Consider the following 21,576-nt stretch of genomic DNA (forward strand, 5'->3'; position numbering starts at 1 on the left):
GGGCGGCTGGGCGCGGCGATGGCCGGCGGCGGGGCGCGCCCCGGGGCGGCGGGTGAGTCGGGGCGCAACTTTCCCCGCGGCGCGGGACGGTGGGCGGGGGCCGGACCGGGCGGGGATCCCGGGCCGGGCGGCCAGTGGGTGGGCGCGGGGCGGCCTCCGGCGGCGGCCCTCTCGTGAGGCGGCAGCCAGGGGGTGTGCGCGGGGACTGCGGCGCGCGTGTCCGCGGCCCGCGTGTCCCTGCGGCTCCGGCCCAGGCGTCCGCGTGTGTCCGGGCGCGGCCGCGGCGCCGACGCGGAGAGACCGCACCCCCTTGCGGCGGGGCTGGGACCGCGGCCCGGGGCTCAGCGCCGCGGCCTCCCCCGCCCCCCGGCCGGGCCCGCCGAGCCCCGCGGCAGATCCGGGGCGGCGGGGGGCGGGCGCTGCCCCTCCGCAGAGGCTGGGGATAAAGTTTGCGGCGGCCCCGCGGGGAGGCCCTTGCGGTGCCCAGGCCCGGCCCGGCCGCTGGACCTCGGCTTGGACCTCCGTCCGCGGGCGAGGACGGGATGGCCAGGCCTGGGTTGGGATCGGAGCCGCCCGGCAGGGCCGCGGCGGCCGGAGGAGGTCGTGCGGGCTCAGCCCCCGGCCAGCCCTGGGGCGCGGGGTGGAAGTTGGAGCCACTTCCCGGGACCACCGCTGCCACCGCCCCCTGTGGCCCGGGGTGCGGGGAAGTGGGCTCTGGGTGCCGCCTGGGAGGCCGCCCCGCTCGGGCCTCCTCGGCCTCCCCCTCTCGGGGCCTCTCCAGGGTCAGCCGCTTCCCCCGGAGGCTTCCGATTGCTTCCTGGACAGTCCCGGGCCTGGTGTGCGGCGAAGCTGGAGGCGGCGGGCCGATTCCGGCTGCCAGGGGAAGGGGGAGTGGGGACTCCAGGGAGGCCCCTCAGCCGGCGTGAGGTCCCAGGTGCAGCCCTGGAAAGGAGGGGAGGGGTTCCGAGGGGCGGCCCCGGGCCGCGAGCTGCCCCCGACTTCTGTGTGGGGTGCTGGGGCCACGCCCCTTGAAAGAAAGGGGTGTGTGTGCGGGGGAGGGGACGTGGTCGAGCCTCTGTCCCCTCAGTGCGGCTCCTGTGGCTCGGGCTGCTCCGTGCTGCCCCACCTCCTTTCACACGTAGCCGGTTTTGGGTTCGGTGCAGGGATGGGGCGCAGTCTCTGCTCCCCGGGCCCTTGAGGAGCTTGCCTCAGGTCCCCTCGCCTTCCTGCGGTTTGGAGTGTGCGGCAGAGGCCAGGTGCTGCACCAGGGGCACCAAGACGCTGCCCAGCCCTTGAGGAGCACCCAGCCCCCTGCCAGAGGCAGGCGTGTGAACCAGTGATTCGCTGCACGGCCAGGCTTCCATTCCTGGGGGGTGCCGGTGGGGCCCAGGAAGGGCGTTTTGGGCAGAGAGGACAGCACGGGCAGAGGCCTGGGTTTGTGGCCTTGGTGTGTGCTCTGGGGGCAGGGGACACATGAGGTGCCTGTGGACAAAGCAGACAGCCCTTTGCTGGACTGCTGGCCCCCCATGGTCGTTGCCTGCTTGTTTTGAGCCCCCAGGAAGGCCCCCGTGCACACAGCAGCTTAGAGCAGCTGGCCGGGAGGAGAGGATGCCCCAGGGGAAGGCCCGCAAAGGTGGGCACTTTTTCTCAAGAGCAGGACTCCAAGGCCTTCAGATCCAGATTCCCTAGGACTGGTGGGGAGCAGGGCCACTGGGACCACCTCCCATGACCCCCGTTGTGGGGGAGGCGGGGTGCCAGGAGCAGCTCTCTTTCCCCGGCTGCTGCTGTGAGCCACCGGGCAGGATGGCAGCCCCACACCCCAACCTGCCTGAGCCATAGCAGGATCCGGTGCAGGAGGACTTGGGGGGATTGGACTCTCCCTTGTGGGGAGGGCTTTGGGGGCCTTTGTTTCTCAGGGTGAGAGGGAGCTGTGGTGTCACCCAGGCCAGGAAAGGAAAGGGGACACTGCTGGCTTGGCGTTCCACCAGGCGGCGATCCCCTCCTGTCCAGGAGACGAGCCCCTGGGCTGGGGCTCCTACCCGCGGCTGCCAGGTCTCTCTCTGCCTCTCTCCCTGGCTAGCCCCATCAGCATCCCAGCACTAGTCCAGTCTCCCCCGCCCTGGCTCTGGCTCTGCCTCAGCCCAGAACAGCTTTGGCCATGCCGGAGAGCCACAACCGTTCTTACTGCCCTCTGCACAGCCAGTGTTTCCCACCCCAGGCCTTTGCTCCTCCTATTCTGCCCCCCACCCCCACCACGAATGCCCACCTGCACCAGCTTCCAGGCTACCTGGTCCCAGAGCAGGTGGAAAGGCCCTTGAGGACTTTCCCCGGCCACAGTGGCCAGCTCTGCTCCTCGGTAGAGTACAGCATCTGCTGGTACTCCCCTCCCAGCCCCAGCATGGCCCCTTGGCATGCTGGCACCTGGCGCCTGGGCCCAGCTTTGGAATGAATGCATTTTTTCCTGGGCAGACCCAGGCCTGTGAGAGTTGAGCCCTGCAGGCTGGCTGGCCAGCCCAGTCTCTGGAAGCTCAGAATTTGGGCCCTGTCCTGCTGGGACTAGTTGGGTGATCTTGAGTCTGAGCCCCAAGTCTTATACCCCTAAGGTGGAAGAAGTGGCCCAAGCATTGTCAGTGGCCTTTGTTAGATGCTGGGCATGAGGGACCCAGCCCTAGGCTTGGGGCTCCCCCTTTCTTGGCCGGCAGCCCTGTGCCCGCAGGCAAGTCCCTTCCCAGCAGCCTCTTTTGGGGCAGTAGGGTGAGGGTGGGGCTTGGGGCGGTGGGCCCAGGGCCAGGCTGGAGTTTGGATGGTGGCTTCTTAGCCTGGTGCCTCCTGTTGAATATAAAAAGTAGGACCCATAATTGCATTAAGACGTGTATAATTATCCCAGAGGAGGGGAGAGCCCAGCCCCTGGTAATTGCAGGCCTGCTTTGAACTGATAAACGGTGAGTGATTCATGTTTTCTTTGGAGTTCACATGTGCTCAGCTCCCAGCCCTGGCCCCACTGCCACTGTGAGGAGCCTGCTCCTGGGTCTTCCTTGAGTTCTGGGGTGGGGGTGGGAGTGGGGACTCCTCTCTGCTGTTCTTGGGGAGCTGTCCGGCAAAGGCAGCTGGTAGTCTGCTGGGAGCACCCTGCAGTTCCTGCTCTGGGATTCCAGCCAAAGCTCTTTGCTTCTGAGAGCCTCGGTTTCCCCACCTGAGCAGTGGGTGTGTGCTGCGCACACACTGGGCAGTGGGTGTAGGGAGAGTGAAGCAGGAGTGGGGAAGCATGGGGGCTGCCGCCCCCAGGCCTGGCTGGCCCTCCGCATACCCTTCATTCATTCGCTCACTTTTATTGTCTTCCTGGGCCCCTGGTTTGGCTTGAGGATGCAGTGGCAACCACCCGGAGCCAGGCCTTGCTCTCACAGGGCAGCCATTCTGGAGAATGGGAGCAATAAGTAACAGAGACCCTTAATGAGTCCTGTGCTGCAGATGAGAACCGGTGACTGAGCGGGGTGGGGAGTGGAGACAGTGGTCCCAGAGGCCTGGGGGAGGGGCAGGCAGCTCCACATTGCATGTGGGCACCAGGCATAGAGGCTGATGGGACTGTGCCCAGCTCCCCAGTAGACTTGGAGAAGGCATCCATCTTCAGGCCTCAGCTTCCCCATCTATAAAATGGGGCCAGACCATACAAAGGGTGTCTGGGATGGTGTGTGCAAACTGGCTGGCTAAGGCTTGAACTCAGGACTCAGGACTCTCAGCCTTGCTGTGGCCGGCTCCAGCCAGGAGTGGATGAGAGGCCCCAGCACATCAGGCACATCCAGGGCAGCAGGCCCTACTGGCACCAAGGGGGTGGCAGCCCAGGCTGCCACCTATCCACAGTGAGAACTGCTGCCTGTGTGGCCTGGGCCTCCATGTCCTCCGTGGTGCCTGTGCTGTGGGCTGTCAGGGCATGTTTAGGGGAGAGGCAGGGCTGTGGAGGCGGGAGTGAGCACTAAAGCCCATCTGTGTCAAGCTTCTGTAGGGGATGGTGGTGGAGTATGTCCCCACCAGCCTCAGGCAGGGAGCTGGTGCCCACCCTGGGAGTACAGAGCGGTGGGGAGGGTCCTGCTCCCCAGGGTATAGGGAGGCTCTGGGTGAGGGATGCTCTCCTCAGGCCCTTGTCACCTGCCTTCCTGTTCCTGGCCTTCACCAGTGATGGCAGGGCACAGGTGCCGACAGAGTGACCTCTTGCCAGGTGTCCTGGGGATGCCTGGTGCACCCCACAGCTTATAGGGCTTCAGGCCAGGGAGGTGCCCGGTTTGCCCCTGGCTCCTCCTGGTGGGTCAGGTCCTACCTCCTGGAGGTGGAGTGGGCACGCCCACCACAGGAAGGGCTCACACTGGGGGATCATGATATGGGATGGGCCATGCCTGCATTCACATGCCCTCTCCTGCCCCTTACCCAGGGCTGAAGCTTCCAGCACCATGATGCTCACCCCAGCAGGACCAGAGCTCCGAGGCCCAAGGCCCCAGCCTGCCATGCCGCTGCCACCGCGGAGCCCGCAGGTTCTCCTGCTACTGCTGCTGCTGTCACTGCTGCCGCTGCTGGGCATGTGGGCTGAGGCAGGCTCGCCCAGGGCAGGTAGGGGTTCGCAGCCCCCCTTCCGCACATTCTCGGCCAGTGACTGGGGCCTCACCCACCTGGTGGTGCACGAGCAGACAGGCGAGGTGTATGTGGGTGCAGTGAACCGCATCTATAAGCTGTCGGGGAACCTGACGCTGCTGCGGGCCCATGTCACGGGCCCCGTGGAGGACAACGAGAAGTGCTACCCGCCGCCCAGCGTGCAGTCCTGCCCCCATGGCCTAGGCAGCACGGACAATGTCAACAAGCTGCTGCTGCTGGACTATGCCGCTAACCGCCTGCTGGCCTGTGGCAGCGCCTCCCAGGGCATCTGCCAGTTCCTGCGGCTGGACGATCTCTTCAAGCTGGGCGAGCCACACCACCGTAAGGAGCACTACCTGTCCAGCGTGCGGGAGGCGGGCAGCATGGCGGGCGTGCTTATTGCCGGGCCGCCGGGCCAGGGCCAGGCCAAGCTCTTCGTGGGCACGCCCATCGATGGCAAGTCCGAGTACTTCCCCACGCTGTCCAGCCGTCGGCTCATGGCCAACGAGGAGGACGCTGACATGTTTGGCTTCGTATACCAGGATGAGTTTGTGTCATCACAGCTCAAGATCCCGTCCGACACGCTGTCCAAGTTTCCGGCCTTTGACATCTACTATGTGTACAGCTTTCGCAGCGAGCAGTTTGTCTACTACCTCACGCTGCAGCTGGACACACAGCTGACCTCACCCGATGCTGCCGGCGAGCACTTCTTCACCTCCAAGATTGTGCGGCTCTGTGTGGACGACCCCAAGTTCTACTCGTATGTCGAGTTCCCCATTGGCTGCGAGCAGGCGGGTGTGGAGTACCGCCTGGTGCAGGATGCCTACCTGAGCCGGCCCGGCCGTGCCCTTGCCCGCCAGCTGGGCCTGGCCGAGGACGAGGATGTGCTGTTCACTGTGTTCGCCCAGGGCCAGAAGAACCGTGTGAAGCCGCCCAAGGAGTCAGCATTGTGCCTGTTCACACTCAGGGCCATCAAGGAGAAGATTAAGGAGCGCATCCAGTCCTGCTACCGCGGCGAGGGCAAGCTCTCTCTGCCATGGCTGCTCAACAAGGAGCTGGGCTGCATCAACTCGGTGAGTATGGCAGGGGCGCCCCTCCTCCTGCGGCCCCATTCCCTCCAGGGATGACAGCATTGGTGTCAGATGCATGCTCAGTGGTGCCTGCTGCGTGCTCGGCCTGGCTTTTGGCTTGGCCGTCCCAAAGGCTCAGCTAGGTAGGGCTGCCCTTTTCCATCCCCCAGAGAGTGTGTTTGGGCCCAGGGTGCTAGCCCCAAAGGCTGCTTCCAGCCATGAAGCTCTCTGGTGCCTCAGAAGATGGGATGACGAGGCCCTGCTGGCATAGTCCACAGCCCCCGGTCAGCCAGGGGCCAGCCACATGCCTGGTCCTGTGCCTGGTGCTTGCCTGCTCTATCTTGTCCCCATCCTACAAATGATCCTACAGGATCAGAGAGGTGGGGTAACTTGCCATGGGTCACACAGCAAGTGAGAGGCTGGGCCAGAACCTGTCAGGTGAGCCCAGACACCATTTCCATGGAGCGTTTGCATCCTCCACATGGCCCTGGTGGCACCTGCCCGCTGGGCCCCTGCCTTTGCCCGGCAGTGGGAGCTGATGGTGCTCTGGTGCAGGCCATGGTCCATACCTTGCAGAGAAAGTGACCCTGACTCCAGGGAGCCACAGCCCCCTGGCACCTGTCCCAAAGGCACAGCTGGGGCTGGGCCTCTATGCTGCTGCCTTTCAGGGAGCGTCTTGTTCACACTCCTGGGCAGGCTCAGAGGGCACGGGCTTTGCTTAGGGTGGAAAGTGAAGGGGCTGGGACTCGGCCCAGACCTGGGACCCCCGAGGCCAGGTACAGGGGAAGGCCTGGCCCTCTCTGGCTGTAGTCTCCCATGTCTGACCTGAGGGTGATGCTGGTTTTGTCCTCAGGGCAGAGTGGGACTGCAAGGGCTCCTCAGCCCTTCCGCCTCACACTCCCCACCTGTGTGAAGCAGGGCCCATGTGTGCTTAGCAGATGCAGTTGTCTACCCTCCCCTTGGCTTTTCAAGGAACGTGTTTTCTCTGCACCATGCAGATGAAGACACTGAGGCTTGGAGGGGCAGAGCCTGGGTGAAGCCCCACCACACTCTGTCTTTGTGCCCTGCCCCAAGGCTGGGGCCTGCTCTTTCCTCCCTGGGGACAGTTCCTACTGCCCCCTCCCACCTGTTCATTCCGTGTGGCCTAGCCCTGACCCAGCCTCCCCTGCTCCTTCCTCCTGAGCAGCCTGGCCTCTGCCAACGAACCCGCTGCAGACGAGGACCATCTGCCCCACTTCTCCCCACACCCCTTCCCTGCCTGCCCTGCCCTCTCCTTAGGCCTGGCGGTGGAGCAGCACCCCCTCCACGCTGGCCCCCAGCTGCTCCGGAACCTCAAGCTATTGATTGCTTTCTCGCGCTCTTAGCTGGGAGCCCGCCCTTTGCCTTTCAGGTGTGACCTGCTCCCTCCTGTCTTAAAGCCTCTCTGTCTGCACATCTCCTCTGGGGGCTACCCCCAACCTCTCTAGAAAGACAGCTGCACTCCCAGCCCTGCCCAGGGAGGCCCAGTCCTCCAGGAGAAGGCGCCCAGGGAGTGGCTCTCACCCTGCCCCTTCCCACAGCCCCTGCAGATCGACGATGACTTCTGCGGGCAGGACTTCAACCAGCCCCTGGGGGGCACAGTCACCATTGAGGGGACGCCCCTGTTCGTGGACAAGGATGATGGCCTGACTGCCGTGGCTGCCTATGACTACCAGGGCCGCACTGTGGTATTTGCCGGCACGCGAAGTGGCCGCATCCGCAAGGTCAGGCCTGGGTCAGGTGGGGTGAGGAGGGGGCTTGGAATGCAGTCCCTGCCTGGAGCAGGAGCAAAGGCTTGAGGCCGTCCCAGGTGGCGGGCCCAGTGCTGCTCTATGCTGTGGGAGGCTAGATCTGACATATGGGGGGCAGGGGGAATGTTGCCCTACACTGGGCCCAGTGACCTTGAAGGGCCCCAGTTCCCCTCTGTGCCTCTGCCCATGACTGGCCCCGGGCCTGCTAATCTAGGACACTTTGAGACCACGCAGGAGCCTGTGCAGGGGCCCAGGGATGCTGAGGCTGGGGCCGGCTCTCCAAGGGCACTTGCTGACCTCCTGGGGAGGCTGCTGTGTGTGGGTGGTGAAGGCAGGCCTGCGCAGCCCCCTCCCCTCTGGGCCCTGCTCCCCAGCCAGGAGATCCAGTGTCTGCTGCCTCAGCACTCTGCTGGGCCGGAGGCCTTGGCCCTGCCTCTCCCCATCCCCTCTACTGGGCCAAGGGCAGGGCAAGGGTAGTGCCCCCACCTGTCTTTGGCTGGTGCTTGAGGAGCTCTAGCACGCAGCCCTGGGCCGGCCCCACAGTGGCAAGGTGAGGGCTGGGTGCTGCAGGGATGGCTGTCTGGTCTTCAGGGTTCTCCTTTCCTTCTCCAGAACGGTGGGCTGGACAGAGGCAGTGCAGAGCTTCCTGGAGGGCAGGGGTTGAGGGGAGCTGCCTGGGCTGGGGTGGGCACCAGGCTGGCCTGGTGTGGAGGAAGCTCGCAGAGAGACTGAAGGGTGGGGGTACCTGGGCACCCCAGCAGCCCAGTGGGCAGTGGTGGGCCCTGGGGGTGCATAACAGGTACCAGAGGCTGGTGCCAATGCAGATGTGGGCCTGCGAGCGGGGCTGGGCTGGGGGCTGGCCAGCGCTTGCAGCTCTCAGCCCCATGCCCAGTGTTGGGAAGGGGGCCTCCCATCTCTGCCATGGTAGTTGCCCTGGGAATGGTGGGGAGTCCTGCCCCTCCCTGGCTCTGTGATCTCTGGGGAGGGATCCCCTGCAGCCTCAACTTCCCCTCTGAGAAATGAGCCAGATGTTCAGGCTCTGGGCTGGGGTGGGGGTTGCTGGTGGTCTTGGGGCCAATGGGGGCCCAGCTGCTGACTGTAGGCCCCCCAGGGTGGGGGTGCCCTGGGGTCCTGTTGGTTCTGCTCACATTGGCTATGAGGCTGAGGCTGATGAGGGAAATCCTGTGACCCCTGAGTCGGGTCCTCTGCTGTGACCTCCCTCTTGGCCCCCATGTAGGGTGCTGCCCTGCGGCTCTGGTATGAGGTCCCCCGCCTCTGTCCTCCCAGCCTGCACTCCGTCTCCTCACACTGGGAGGCACACAGGGCTCTCGAGCGCATGGGGTGGGTGTTGGGGTGGGTTTTGCCAGGCAGAGGGCCTTGCCTGTGTGGAAGCCCAGTGCAGCACCTTAGAGACATTTCGTGGGGGCGCCCCAGAGCCTGTTATCTAGCCAGTGAACAGGTTCCTCTAACCCTACCCTGTTCCTACTGCCCGGCACTCACTCTTCTGTGCCCCAGGGGCGCTGTTTAGGTCGGAGCTTTGCTGGGGGAGCAGCAGGACGCACAGCTGTTCCTCTGGGTGCCAGTTGGCCTGTTTCCCTGCCTCCTCACCCCAGTCCCACAGAGGGAAACTGAGGTACGGAGCATGGAACTGCGGAGTTGGGCTTGGGCCCATCTATGGGAAGAGGCTGCTTCTGGGATGAGATTCTGCCAACTCTTCCCCTCCCTCCTGCCCCCACTCCTTCTCCCAATTTTCCCCTTCCTACCCCGAGTCCTAAGGAGGGCCATTCTCAGGGAGGCAGGCAGGGGTGGAGCCTGTCCTCTGCTCCCTGGACCAGGCACCTGCTTGAGTCTGGCTTTGTGGGCAGCTGCTGGAAGATGCAGCTGGGAAGATGGAGGCTGCATCCTCAGGGCCTGACATGGCTAGTTCCTGCCTGGTAACCCTGGCCGGGCCCCCACCCCTCAGAGCCCCAAGTTCTCAGAGGCTCTAGGTGCTCATACCTGCCTCCCAGCGCCCATCCTGTATACCGCCTCCCTCCACCCCCAAATAAGTCTGGGCTGGGTGCCGTGGGCCATGTGCAAGTGGATGGCACCCTTTGGGAGCATCTGGGGTCAGCTGTGCCCAAGGGTTCCTGGCCTGGCAGAATCTGTAATCAGGGACTTGGGTTGGAAGTTTGTTCGGAGGCCCCCCCAGGAAAGGCACACCTCTGCTTTGTCCCCCTGGATGCAGACACGGTCATGTCAGTGAAGAACCTGTCACCTGTACTCTTTCACCCAAATCCACCTGCTCTCAAACTGTCCAGCAGCTGGGCATGTCCCGTGCAGGGTTTTTGAACTTCAATGTCATGCAAATGGCTGCATGTCAGCGTGGGTCCTAGCCCTCTCCCGCCCACTCTGTGGCCCTGAGCAAGCCGTCTAGCCTCTCTGAGCCTTGGCGTCTCCTCGTACCATGCGGACCTGGCATGCTTGTGTGGCCTGGGGTGTGTGATGAGTGCTGACCGTGTGCCAGCACCCTGCAGAGGCCTCATAGCAGCCTGTCATCTGTTTTACAGGTGGGGAAACTGAGTGCTCAAGGCAGGTGCTCAGGGCTGCTGGCTCTTTCCTCCCTTTCTGTGGTTCCTTGGAGGAGGCTGGGCAGAGTTCTCTGCTAGCCTCGAGAGCTAGGCCCCTTTCTCAGTGACCCCCTCTCTGAGGAGCCCTTCACCACCCACTCCCACCTGTGCTACAGTCCAAGACCCTGGCTGTCTGGCCAGCTCCTGCCCTCGGACCTGGCTGGGGGCGCTGCTGCTGTGGGTGCGTTTCAGAGTGGGTGCCTGTTCCATCCGCTCTGCCTCCCTAGTTACCGTGGGGCCTTCAAAGCCTAACTTCCCACCACAGGCCACATGGGCAGAGGGTGCCCTGGGTTTGGAGCGAGGGGCCAGGAGGAGGGGATCTACCCTCACTTGTCCTGGGGCCTGGGTTTGAGTCCCACTCTGCTTGCCTTGGCTCTGTTATGTCCTGCAGACTCCAGTGCGAGGCCTCTGGCCTTGCTCCACTGTGAAGGACGCTTGCTCCCTGCTGGCCACACAGGCCTCTTCTTGACCTGGCCTGGGGGCAGCAGAACTTCACTTCTCCTTGTCTCTCCTTGTCATCCTGACCCAGCCTGTGTGTGGGGTTGGCTGTGGTCCAGGGTCCAGAGCCAGGGTAAGGAGGGCCATGCTGAGCCCCACCCCCAGGCTGCCCTGCCTCCCTCTTGCCCTCAGGGCCTTGGGAGGGGCCGGACCCCCAGGGCTCCCTCCTGCCTGTTCACATAGGGCTCCTCTTCCCCTGAGGCAGCTGGCCTGGCTATGCTCTCAGAGCTCAGGGCCCCGCCTCCTGCCCTCTCCACTTGGTCTGCTGGAGCTGGGCCCTGGGGACCCCCAGCCCACGCCTGACCCAGGGGCAGGCCTGCCAGGCTGACCACTCCCCGTCTTTCCCAGGCCGGTCCTTTCCGGACTTTAAAAAGTGTCTGGGGAGCTCCAGAGACTTGGCTGGCCCCAGGCCAGCCCCTGCCAAACTGTTGTGTAAAATTGTAGCCAATTAATTTAAGACCTGCCAACTTAGGCTATAAGGCTAACTAGGGGTGCCCCTGTCCCCCCTCCTTTCACCAGAGCCCTGCCTGGCACCTGCCCCACCCCCACAGAGGCAGCGTCTCCCCATGGGGTGCCTCTCTCAGCGAACTTCCTGGGCCCTGCTCCCAGCTCCTCTCGTGGCCTCTGGGGACCCCAGACCGTGTCAGGAGCTCCCAGGAGCAGCCCCTTGTTCGGGTCCTGTAGCATCAGCCCAAGTACCCCCATGGGAGGGGAGAGCACAGGCCCCGGCCTCCTGCAGAGCAGGTGCCATCCTTCTACAGAGGGAAGCTGGGGAGAGCCTTGCCCTGTGGGCCGGCTGAGGGGCACCCGAGGCCAACCTGCTCTGGTCCTGCTGCTGCTGCAAGGCAAAAGGAGCTGCCTCTGTCTGAGTCCCAGCCTGCCCATTCTGGAAATGTAGGCCCAACTGCCTGGGCACCCGGTTTTTCAAGAGATTCTGGAAACCTGTGTTTTGTGTGAGATCTCTTGATTATTAAATGTTGGCAACGAATCCACGTTTTAAGAGAGTATAACAGGACCAACTCAAGCATCCCTTTGGGCCACCAGGACCTGCACTGTGGCCCTGAATAGCTCAGGGAAGCCACCCACCTGGGTTATGGGGCATGGCCCTGGTGAAGCCCCATCCTCTGGGGCCTTGGTTTCTTTCCCTGGGTGTTGGATACGTCTGGGCATACCCCAGGGAGGCATGGGGCTCCAAGTTCCTTCTGGAGCTGGCCCCTGATGAGCCATCACAGTATCTCCCTGCGGCGGTCCCTGCACGGAGGCTGCAGCTGCAGTCCGCTGTGTGCATCCTGGCCTGGCTGGCCCCTGTCCCTGTGCTCATGGGCCCTCAGGACTCATGCTGCGGCACCTCCTGCAGCTTGCCTGGTCCACACCACTCTTCAGCACTTTGCGGGACCTGCAGCAGCTGGGTCTCTGAAGTGCTTAGGAGGTCTGTGGCATTAGTTGCCATCCATGAGCTTTGGGAATGGTGGCCTGCAGGGCCTGGAGCTGGAGTGAAGCCTCTGGAGCCCTGCACAGCGTTGGAGGTGTCCTCCGCCCGGCCATCTTCCCCTCTGCAGATAGCTTAGCACCTGCTGTGTGCCTAGGCTACCTGGGGACAAGGAACACCTGCCCCCTAGGCCCCGCTGCTCTAGAAGCTTTCAGCATGCTTTAGAGGCCTCTTTGTACTCCCCTCATACCCCCGGACCCCAGGCAGGATTTTGGAATTTATAAGTTCTGGAAGTTGAGTGGCATCTCACAGCCCACGCAAGTGCAAGGCAGTTGGTGGCAGGTGCCCACTGTGGGGTTGGCAGCTTGAGCCTCATCAGGTCTGCAGTGAGCCTCCCTGTCAGGGTCTGTGCCAGGGATGTGGTAGAAGACCGTCCTGAAAGAGCTGGAGCCAGGGGGACAAGAAGTGTGCTGGCCACAGGCAGCCCTCACCCAAGGGAGGTGCAGGGCAGGACTGAGCCCCCAGCCCCGCCACGGGGAGGCTGCTGTCCCCCACCATTGAGTTTCATCTTGTGTGTTGTTGAGTGAGGGATGAGGGGAGTTGATTTCAGTGACTTGCCCTTGAAGCCTGCAGTCATTCTGAGGTACAGCCTCTGCTGCACTGTTGGCATTCTTGGGGGATGTGCCCCTTGCGCCTGCAGCATGCAGCCTACTCCCGAATCTGCAGGAGGGTCCCGTGCCCTGCATGGTCAGCCTGTAACAGACACCACATGGAAGTGACACACACGGAAGCGTGCATTGGGGGTGTGTCACGGGAGAGCATAGGCACCCACCATCCCCAGCAGCCCCTCCTGGTCCTTCCCTTCCCAGGGTGACCGCCCTGGCCGGCTCCGTCAATGCTGTGTGCTGCTATGTGGGCTCTTTTGTTTGGCAAGACTCTTCCTTACCTGTGGGCAGCTCTGGTGCGTGCCATGTCCTCCTGTTGTGTGTTTCAAGCACACATGCCTGTGCATCCTGCCCACTCTGGATGGCTGTGGTGTTGCCAGTCCTTGCAGGCCTGTTGTAAGCACGACTGTGTGTGGATTCCCGTGGCAGAAGGATGGATTTCTGTTGGGTTTCAGCCTGGAAGCCAGGCTGTGGAGCCTCTGTGTTGTTCTGCCTTAAATCTCTGGGACCGCCTCTGCTGCTGCTGAAGGACTTGGTGGGGGCCTGTGGCAGTGCCCGGCAGCATGCGGGGTTGACGGGCACGAAGCACGTGCTCTGGGGAGGGCCACGGGGTCCGTCTTTGCTGTGCCCCCGCCAGTGGTCTTGGTGGGATGGGGCGGAGCCAGCTGCCTGTCGTGGCTGCTCTCTGTGGGGCCTGAGTGTGTGCTGCCACTGCCTGCCCAGGCCAGCAGTCCCAGTCCCCTTTGGGGGGCCATGCACGGTAACCTGTCGACATCTGTGCTTCCTGGTGAGCGTGTGCCACCCCCTTTCTGCCTCTCCTGGATGTGGTTGGCCACTGTGGGCCGAGCCATGAGGATGTAGGGAGCGACAACCTCCTGTTTGCCCTGTGGGCATAATGAGTGCTGTCCCAGAGCTGGTGGTGCGTGAGGGTGCATAAGCATCCCTTCTGCTTCCCAGCGGCTGGCAGGGCCACCCATGGGGCACTCACAGAGGGCCCTGGCCAGTCAGGCCTAAGCCCGGGCACGGGTCCCTCAACACCGTTGATAAGATGGAGGCAGCAGTGGCTTCCCCATGCCTCGTCTTGTGTGTGCTCGGGCTCATGGCCAGCCTGGCAGGGGTGGCCTCATGAGTATCCGCACTGGGCAGTCACCTTCCCCCACAGGCACATGGGGCCTGTGGTCCCAACCACAGCAGAGACCATGGTGTAGGAGGCCCTGCCAGCGCGCAGGGGGTATGGAGGCTGGAACAACCCAGGGGGCTGGGTGGTCTGCTGGAAGGGTGTTCTGGGGACAAGGAACAGGAGGGCCAAAGCTCAGAGGTGCCCCCGTGGGTGCTGGGAACCGCACTGTGCCTTCTGGGGTCTCAGGGGCTGCCTTGGGCACACTGTGCTTGTGTGGTGGGTCACTTCACCAGAGAAGGTGGCAGGACCAGCTGGATGTGGGGGTAGGTGCTGATGTGGGTCTTTGAGGGCCCAGGACCATGGGGTGGCACTAGGGTCAGAGCTGGAAGTGGCATTGAGGTCACAGGATGGAGGAGAGAGGGCACCAGGCTGCTGGTGGGTTTGAGAGAAGACACTGGGGCAGATGGTCCCTGCTGCCTGCGTCCCCACAGGACCCGTGCTGGTGACAGTCTGGCCGTGACCAAGCCCCAGGTTAGCCGGGAGCCCAGGCAGTGGTATGTGACCGAGGCGGTGCAGTCTCTGGTGGTTCCCACTAGCCGTGGCCTCACCAGCTGGGGCTAGGTTCCCCGGGCAGCTGTGCACATCTGCCCTGCAGCAGGGCCAAGCAGACATGCCCTTTGAAACCATGAGCTCCTGAATTCTCACACAACTCTGTGAGGTGGATGTTGGCAGATGAGACCAGGGGTTGGGGAGGTCCACTCCTTGCTGAGGGGTTGCTGCTGGGGCAGGCTGGAGCCTGTCTAAGGCAGCCCTGACTGTCCTTCACCTGCCAGGACCCTGACCTCAGTCTCTGCTCTCCCCTTTGTGCTCGGGGTTGGGGGTGGAAGAGGTGGGATTCCTGGGACACCCTCTACCCCAACAGGTGTGTCTAGCCTGATTCCAGCCCTCGTGCTTCCTGCAAATCCTGTTTTAATTACCCAGTTACTGCCAAGAGGAAATCACTAATTGCTTTTCCAGTATCCAGTTCCTCCTGGCCTTTCTGAGAGTGGTGGGGACCCAGGAAGGAGGCCTAGAACCTGTCTACAGCCGGAGGAAGGGGCAGTCCTGTGAGGGGTGAGGAGGGTCCGGGAGTGGGTTCACTGGGGCCTGTCTCAGCTGTGCAGTTCTGGCTGGGAAGGGGAGGGGCAGGTGGGCTCTGTGCCCCGGGGGGGTCCTGAGAAGTGAGGGCAGCAGAGGCTCCTGCCCCTCGAGCAGCCCTTCCTGGGACCCCCTCAGGCTGGGGACGGGTTTGGCAGCCGCCTCTGCAGAAAGGCTGAGAGGCGTGTGAAGCCTCCACGCATGGGCACCTCCCTAGCTGCTGCCCCTGGTCTTTGCCTGTTCCCACCTCATCCTGTCCTTCTCCCAGCCCTGAAGCCAGGAGGCAGCTCCACAGGTGCATCCCCGCCTCACAGGCAGGGGAAGGGCCGGGCCCCTGGCTGCCATCACAGGGCATGCAGAGCCAGGCAACTCCCCTTGCCAGGTCAGGGCCAAGCCGGGCAGCCCCCTGCCTCCTGGCGGCTGGGGCGCGTGCCGGCCCTGGCACTTAGCCTGGGTGGCCCAGACATCCTCCCGGCACCCCCGCCTGCCCTCAGCCCGGAGAATGGGCCCTTTGTTGGCTCTGGGCGGGACGGACAGCTGACCTGGCTGGGCCCTCAGCTGCCCGCCTGCAGCAGTTGGCCAGGGCTGTGGTGGTGATGGGAGTGGGTACAGCCAGCAGGGCCAGCCTGGGGCCTGCAGTGAGCCCTGCCTGCTGTGTCCTACGGGCAAAGGGGTGGACCTACTCCCTGGCCTATCTGTGGGGAGGGTCAGGTGAGCCCCGTGGCAGTGGGAGGTGCTCAGTCCAAGAGTGAAGGCCATGCCTGGCCTGGCCCGGACACGGAGAGGCCTTGGGACCCGGCGCTTTGGGACTGCACTTTGGTCTCAGCTCAGAGCCCAGGGTTAGACGGTCCAGGCAGAAGTAGGTGGGGGCATCCCATGTCCTCCCAGCTAGGGGTGGGTGGGGGCCTGGTGCAGCCGAGGACCATATCCAGGGAGGCTGCTAGCTCTGCTGAAGCCGCTTGGGTAAAGGGGAGAGTCCTCTCAAGCATGGGGCAGCATGCATGGACAGCGCCAGCTCCTGGTTTGTGCTGGGAGGTGGGAGGGCGGGCTGTTGGGGCCAGTCGTGGAAGGTTCTGTTGGTCTTTGGGGAAAGATTTGCAGATCAAGGAGGTGACAGCTGGGGGAGGATTCCAGGGCATGCCTGTGGCCCGGCCCCACGCCCGGGACACGTCAAGCCTCTCGTTTGCCCTGCCAGCTGCCCAGCTGCTGTGGGAGGAGCTTCTGGGCCCAGCCACCTCAAGGGTGGGCTGCCTCCAGGCGGGTGGCCCGCGAGTGGACAGCTGTGGCCAGGGTGTGGGCGTCGGCACGTGGGCTCCTGGCTGGCATGTGCCCCGCTGTCCTGCCAGCCGCTCTGGCCTCAGGCCCACCGTCTGTGCCCCTGCGCTCCGGTTCTCCTGGAATGCCCTCCTGCCGGGTGCTGGTTCCTGCTTCCCACTTTGCAAGCAGCCTCTGTGCTCCTCCCAGGTGCAGTTGTGAGTCCAAGGCCCAGGGTTCCTCTGGCAGGTGATGTGTGAGTCTCAGTTTACCTCCTGTCTGTGTGGTTTGATAAAGCTGGCTTGGCTGCACAGGCCCTTCACCCTGAACACTGGCTAGAACACAGACACATGTCCTGGGGACCATTGTCCTAGCTGGATGCCCTGCAGAACATGTGTGGGTGCACAGGGGCCCTGCTGAGTCTGGACCGTGGCGCCTCAGTGAACAGTGTGGGGCCTGTGCCTGTGTCGCGTCCATCCTCTGGCCTGGTGTGCTGTGCCGTAGTAGCCTCCTCAATGCTCCACTCACACTGGCCATGCCATGGCCTCTCCTGGAGCTCTGTCTCTCTGGGCCCAGCCTGTGTGCGTGAAGGGGTGGGGGTGACCCAGTGCCGGGCAGGTGGGTGGACAGATGGGTACATGGCGGATGGACAGCTGGACGCGTGTGCTCCCGGCTGCAGCTGTCAGAGCCACCTGTCTGGTCGGCATGCTGCTGGGCGGAGCGGGGCATTCTGCAGCCTGGGGCCCAGCCCATGGCTCCTATGGCTTCTTCCCTTCCTGGGACCCCTCCTTGCACCCCTCACCCACCGTTTCTTGCCTTGGAGCTGGTGTGCCCCCTGGACCTGCCCTTCCCTGACCCATTTCTTCACCCTTTGGTGTGACATCTGTGCCCCCAGCCCTGAGTGGGTAGATGCCTGGCAGGCCGGGCCAGGGTCAGGCTCTGGCTCTTGGGGAGGCGAGTCATGTCCTTGTTGAGACACCTCTCAAGTGCTCCCTGCATGCTGGGCCGGGGTCCATCAGCTTAGGCTGAAGAGGCCCTACTGCCAGGGGCAAGAGCAGCCAGGGGCCATATCCCCTGGTGCTGGTAGGGGAGGGGGAGCTGGGGCTGGGCTTCACAGTGGGAAACCACTGGGGATATCCACAGGGCTGTGGGGATGGAGGAAATGAGAGGAATCGCAGTGCCTAACCGGGGTCTTCTGAGTTGGAGCTGCAGGTCTGCGCACTGGGCACGCCTGCCCCAGCTTCCACCCAGTCTGTGTCCTGCCCTCCTCGCCTTCCTGCCCCCACTCCCTGGTGGCTGTCTTAAGCCACTGGCCCAGATGTGTGGTTGGCTGCTCAGGTGTGGTGATTGCTGTGGGCCTGGCCACCCTGGGTCCCCCTGCTCCTGCCTGGCACACCTGGCCTGGTCCTCCTGTAATGCTCAGAACAACTCTGTCTGCGAGAGGCGGAGAGAGGTTTGGACCCAGGCAGTGTGGCCCAGAGGCTGGTCCTGGCTGGCATCCGCCTGGGTCTGAGTACCTACCATCTGGCCACTGACCCAGAGCAAGGCAGGGAATTTGTGGTGCTGGCATCCTAAGCGTCCATCAGGCAGGCCTTAGGCCAGTGGTCATTTTGAACAAGGACTCCCACTCCTGCTGTGGTTGCAGGGCAGGCAGGTGCGGGTGCACTGGGTGCGGGTGTGGGTGCCGTCCAGGCCCCACTGGCAGGGGTGCTGGGCGGCTGTGGCCTGGTTGCCCCTAGGCCGCCCGCTGTCCCTGCTTCTCTCCGCCCAGAGGCTGTGGGCCATGGCGCTGCAGCCAGGACAGCTAGGCCCATCCTGGCCACCTCCTCCCCTGCCCAGCTCTGGGCTCCACTCTTCCGGGTCTGGTTTGACTTAAGCCTGCTTGGTGGCGAGGCAGCTGAGCGGATGTAGGGGGTGGCCGGCGGCGCTCAGGAATGCAGCCCTCCCCCTCTCCCAGCAGACAGCCTCTTTGGCCCAGAAACACAGCGCCCCACCCTGGCTGGCCGTCCTCAGCCCAGGCCTGATGGATCGGGCTCCAACCAGGGGCTTTCGCTGGGCCCTGCTGCCCCCGACCTGCCCTGCCCTGTCACCGTGAGGACACAGAGGAGGGGTACTGAGTCTGGGCCCAGGCTCCTGCCCTGAAGTGGAAGTGGAGAGGTAGAGCGGGAGCAGGAGCGGGTCAGGCTAGGGGAAGCAGGCCACAGCCCGCAGCCTGAGAGCCTGCCCTGGACTCAGAGCTGGGCAGACACGCCCCAAGAGTCCCATCTCTGGAAAGCCCCCTGGGTCTCTCTGTTAATTAAATACATTTGTTTGGTAAAAGCAACTAAAAATACTTGCAGCATCCCAAGCTGCGGAGGAGAAGAGCTGGCTAATTAACGCCTGGTTTGTTTGGGATCTGGAATACATTTCCATGCCAATGAGACGCCCATCCTCCTCCACTGCCTTGCTGGGATGCCCCCACCCCTAGGATACCCCATCCTGGAGTCTCCTGGTCCACTGCCCTAGACTTCCTGTGAACCCTGGCCTCTGCCCCCCACAACCAACATCCCTGCTTCAAAAGCCCAGCCTGGCCCCAGGGATGGCTAGGCACCGTGGGACTCCTGTAGCCTTCACCCTGGGTGTGGCCGTGCTGCTCCATGGTGGGTGCTGGGCTGTGGTTGTCTCCAGGCCCCAATACCCTCTGGCCTCTCTTGACTGATAAAGGGGCTGAGTCCTAGACTGGCCTGTTGGGGTCTGAGTTTGCCCTGCACTGAGGCTGGAGCTGGGGATGTGGAGAGTGAGTATGGCTGGCGCTGGTACTGTCTGCTCATGCATGTCTGGGCAGCTCGGGGAGGGGCTTTAGACTCCTGACCCTCGATGGGGGGTGGGGCTGGGTCAGGGAGGTATCAGCACAGCCCCAGTTAGGACCCCTTGCTGCTGCAGATTCTGGTGGACCTCTCGAACCCCAGTGGCCGGCCCGCCCTGGCCTATGAGAGCGTGGTGGCCCAGGAGGGCAGCCCCATCCTGCGAGACCTCGTCCTCAGCCCCAACCACCAGTACCTCTACGCCATGACTGAGAAGCAGGTGGGTACTGCACCAGTCAGATGGTGTGGCTGAAGGTGGGGGCCCTTTTACCAGGAACCCCAGTCACAGAGCAGTAGGGGTAGGGCCACATCACAAGTTGGGCATCTGTGGCTCCTGGTGAAAGTGGTTTCAAGCCGGTCTGTGCTCTGCCTCGACTGGGTTTGCAGGGGAACTGGTCTGGTCACCAGGGGCCCCACAGCCTCATTGCTGCCTCCATGTTTTCCTGGGCTGGGTTTGGAATTCCCACCCCTCCCCTGTTGACTTCCTGACCACAGAAACAGATGTGTGAAAGAGCGATTTCAGAGACAGGTGTCACTGGAGAGTTTGGGGTGTGTGCTGGGCCCCTGAGTCCTCAGGCCTAGGGCTGGGTCTCTGTCCAGTGGGTCTGCCCATGGAGGCTGTGGCTGGCCTGGTCTACCCAGCCTGATGCCTGGCCCAGCTCTGTAAGGCCATGGACTTGAGTCCCTGGCCTGGCCTGCCTGGAGTCCACCCCTGCCCTTTGACCCAACCTAGTAACCTCGTGGCAGCTGGAGGGTGGGCAGATGGGGCAGGTGGGGCCAGGTTGGGCACACCAGCTGAGACCAGGCCTCCCTCTGCTTGCGGCTGGCTCGTTTTTCCTCTGCTCCTCCTGGGCACAGTGGGGTTCTGCCTTCCTGGGGACCTCAGGGACGTGCCTCCGTGGGCACTGGGATACTGGGCTGAGCCAAGGAGTCAGAGTGAGCTGAGGCCAGCCTGCCCCTCTGAGTGTTGTCTGGACCTGCATTGGAGCTTGGGATTGGGACCCGCCAAGCCCGTTGATCCCTGGGGAAGCTCAGAGCTGGGATGGAGTCCAGACAGATGGAGAGGAACTCCGGTTGAAGCTGCAGGTGCTTCTTTGATTGGTTTTTCCCATATGGACTGTTCTTTCTGGCTGCTGCCCCTTGGGTTTCCAGGGCTCTAGAGGCCTGACCTGTGCGACCTGGCTTGGCCAGGGCAGGGTTGCCAGATCTGCCTTTGAATAGACTGAGAAGTGCAGGGCCTCCCCGGGCCTAAGGAGAGCAGAGTAGGGAGTCAGAGGTGAGGATGGCTGGGACCCCTGGGGTGGTACTGGAGGGGCCTGACACCTCCCCCACCCCAGGTGACGCGGGTGCCTGTGGAGAGCTGTGTGCAGTATACGTCCTGTGAGCTGTGTCTGGGGTCACGGGACCCCCACTGTGGCTGGTGTGTCCTGCACAGCATGTGAGTCTGGGCAGGTGGGCAGGGGCAGTTGGGGAGGGCCATGGTGGTCTCACAGTGGGGAGGGGGAGCCTGGTGCATGGCAAGCCACCCCGAGTTCTTTGCCCAGGTCCCGCCTGGCATGCAAGCCCTGTAAGTCTCCCCACCCGCCCAGCCTCAACCCCTCTGCCTACAGCTGCTCGAGGCGGGACGCCTGTGAGCGAGCAGACGAGCCCCAGCGCTTTGCTGCGGACCTGCTGCAGTGCGTGCAGCTGACTGTGCAGCCTCGTAATGTGTCTGTCACCATGTCCCAGGTCCCAGTAAGTGTGGCACCCCAGGTGGTAAGCGGTGGGGGACAGTCATGGGGACGCTGCTCACCGCGCCTCCTTCTGTCTACCCAGCTCGTGCTGCAGGCCTGGAATGTGCCTGACCTCTCAGCTGGTGTCAACTGCTCCTTCGAGGACTTCACAGAATCTGAGAGCGTCCTGGAGGACGGCCGGATCCACTGCCGCTCGCCCTCCGCCCGGGAGGTGGCGCCCATCACGCGGGGCCAGGGTGAGTGGCCCCAACACAGTGGGGCCCGCTGCCTGGCCAGGTCCAGGGCTGCAATCCAGTTGCCGCCTGTTTAGCGCCTCCCTTGTTCAGTTCCAAGGGCATGTTGGTGACACTCTGACAGCTGATATGGGAGGGGGGGTCTCATCACCTGCTGGTCTGGGAGTGGAGAAAACCCTCCAGGCATGCAGCCAGAGCGAGAGCCTTCCTGCCAGGGAGGTGGACAGCGGATACATCCTTCTTAGGATTTATCTTATGGGCTCACCATATATTTACAGTAGGAATAGACGTAGACACATGAGCATACTTCACCTCCGCTATCATAATTATTGCTATCCCTTCTGGCGTTAAGGTCTTTAGGTGTCCCATGGTGACCCAGAGGGTGGAAGAGCAGGGCAGGGTAGGCGGGATGAAGGGACCACATGGCAGATACCTGGGGTCTTGCAGGGGGCCGCAGGCTGGAGGTGGGAGCGGGTGAGGGGTGGGCCATGTGTGGCACAGGTTTGGTGGGGGACAGTGTCATGGGGACTTGGGGTACAGGACCCCTCTGGCTGCCACAGCCCATTGGACAGTCGCTCTGCAGGCTCTTCCCCAGG

The 21,576-nt window shown here is 63.5% G+C and overlaps 1 protein-coding gene across 1 annotated transcript in view; it reads left to right on the top strand.

Annotated features, from left to right (window-relative positions):
* The first annotated feature begins 22 nt into the window (after positions 1–22).
* PLXNA1 (plexin A1) overlaps positions 23–21,576 on the top strand; it is a 54,281-nt gene continuing 32,727 nt past the window's right edge. The window contains exons 1-7 of the mRNA XM_025376034.1: positions 23–52; positions 4,424–5,693; positions 7,250–7,432; positions 19,094–19,234; positions 20,352–20,452; positions 20,625–20,748; positions 20,830–20,983. Of these exons, the coding sequence (XP_025231819.1) occupies positions 4,443–5,693; positions 7,250–7,432; positions 19,094–19,234; positions 20,352–20,452; positions 20,625–20,748; positions 20,830–20,983 (1,954 nt within the window). The 5' untranslated portion in view covers positions 23–52; positions 4,424–4,442. The remainder of the gene's footprint in view (positions 53–4,423; positions 5,694–7,249; positions 7,433–19,093; positions 19,235–20,351; positions 20,453–20,624; positions 20,749–20,829; positions 20,984–21,576) is intronic.

This window comes from Theropithecus gelada, chromosome 2, assembly GCF_003255815.1.
Source record: "Theropithecus gelada isolate Dixy chromosome 2, Tgel_1.0, whole genome shotgun sequence".
In the NCBI taxonomy this organism is placed as follows: Eukaryota; Metazoa; Chordata; class Mammalia; order Primates; family Cercopithecidae; genus Theropithecus; species Theropithecus gelada.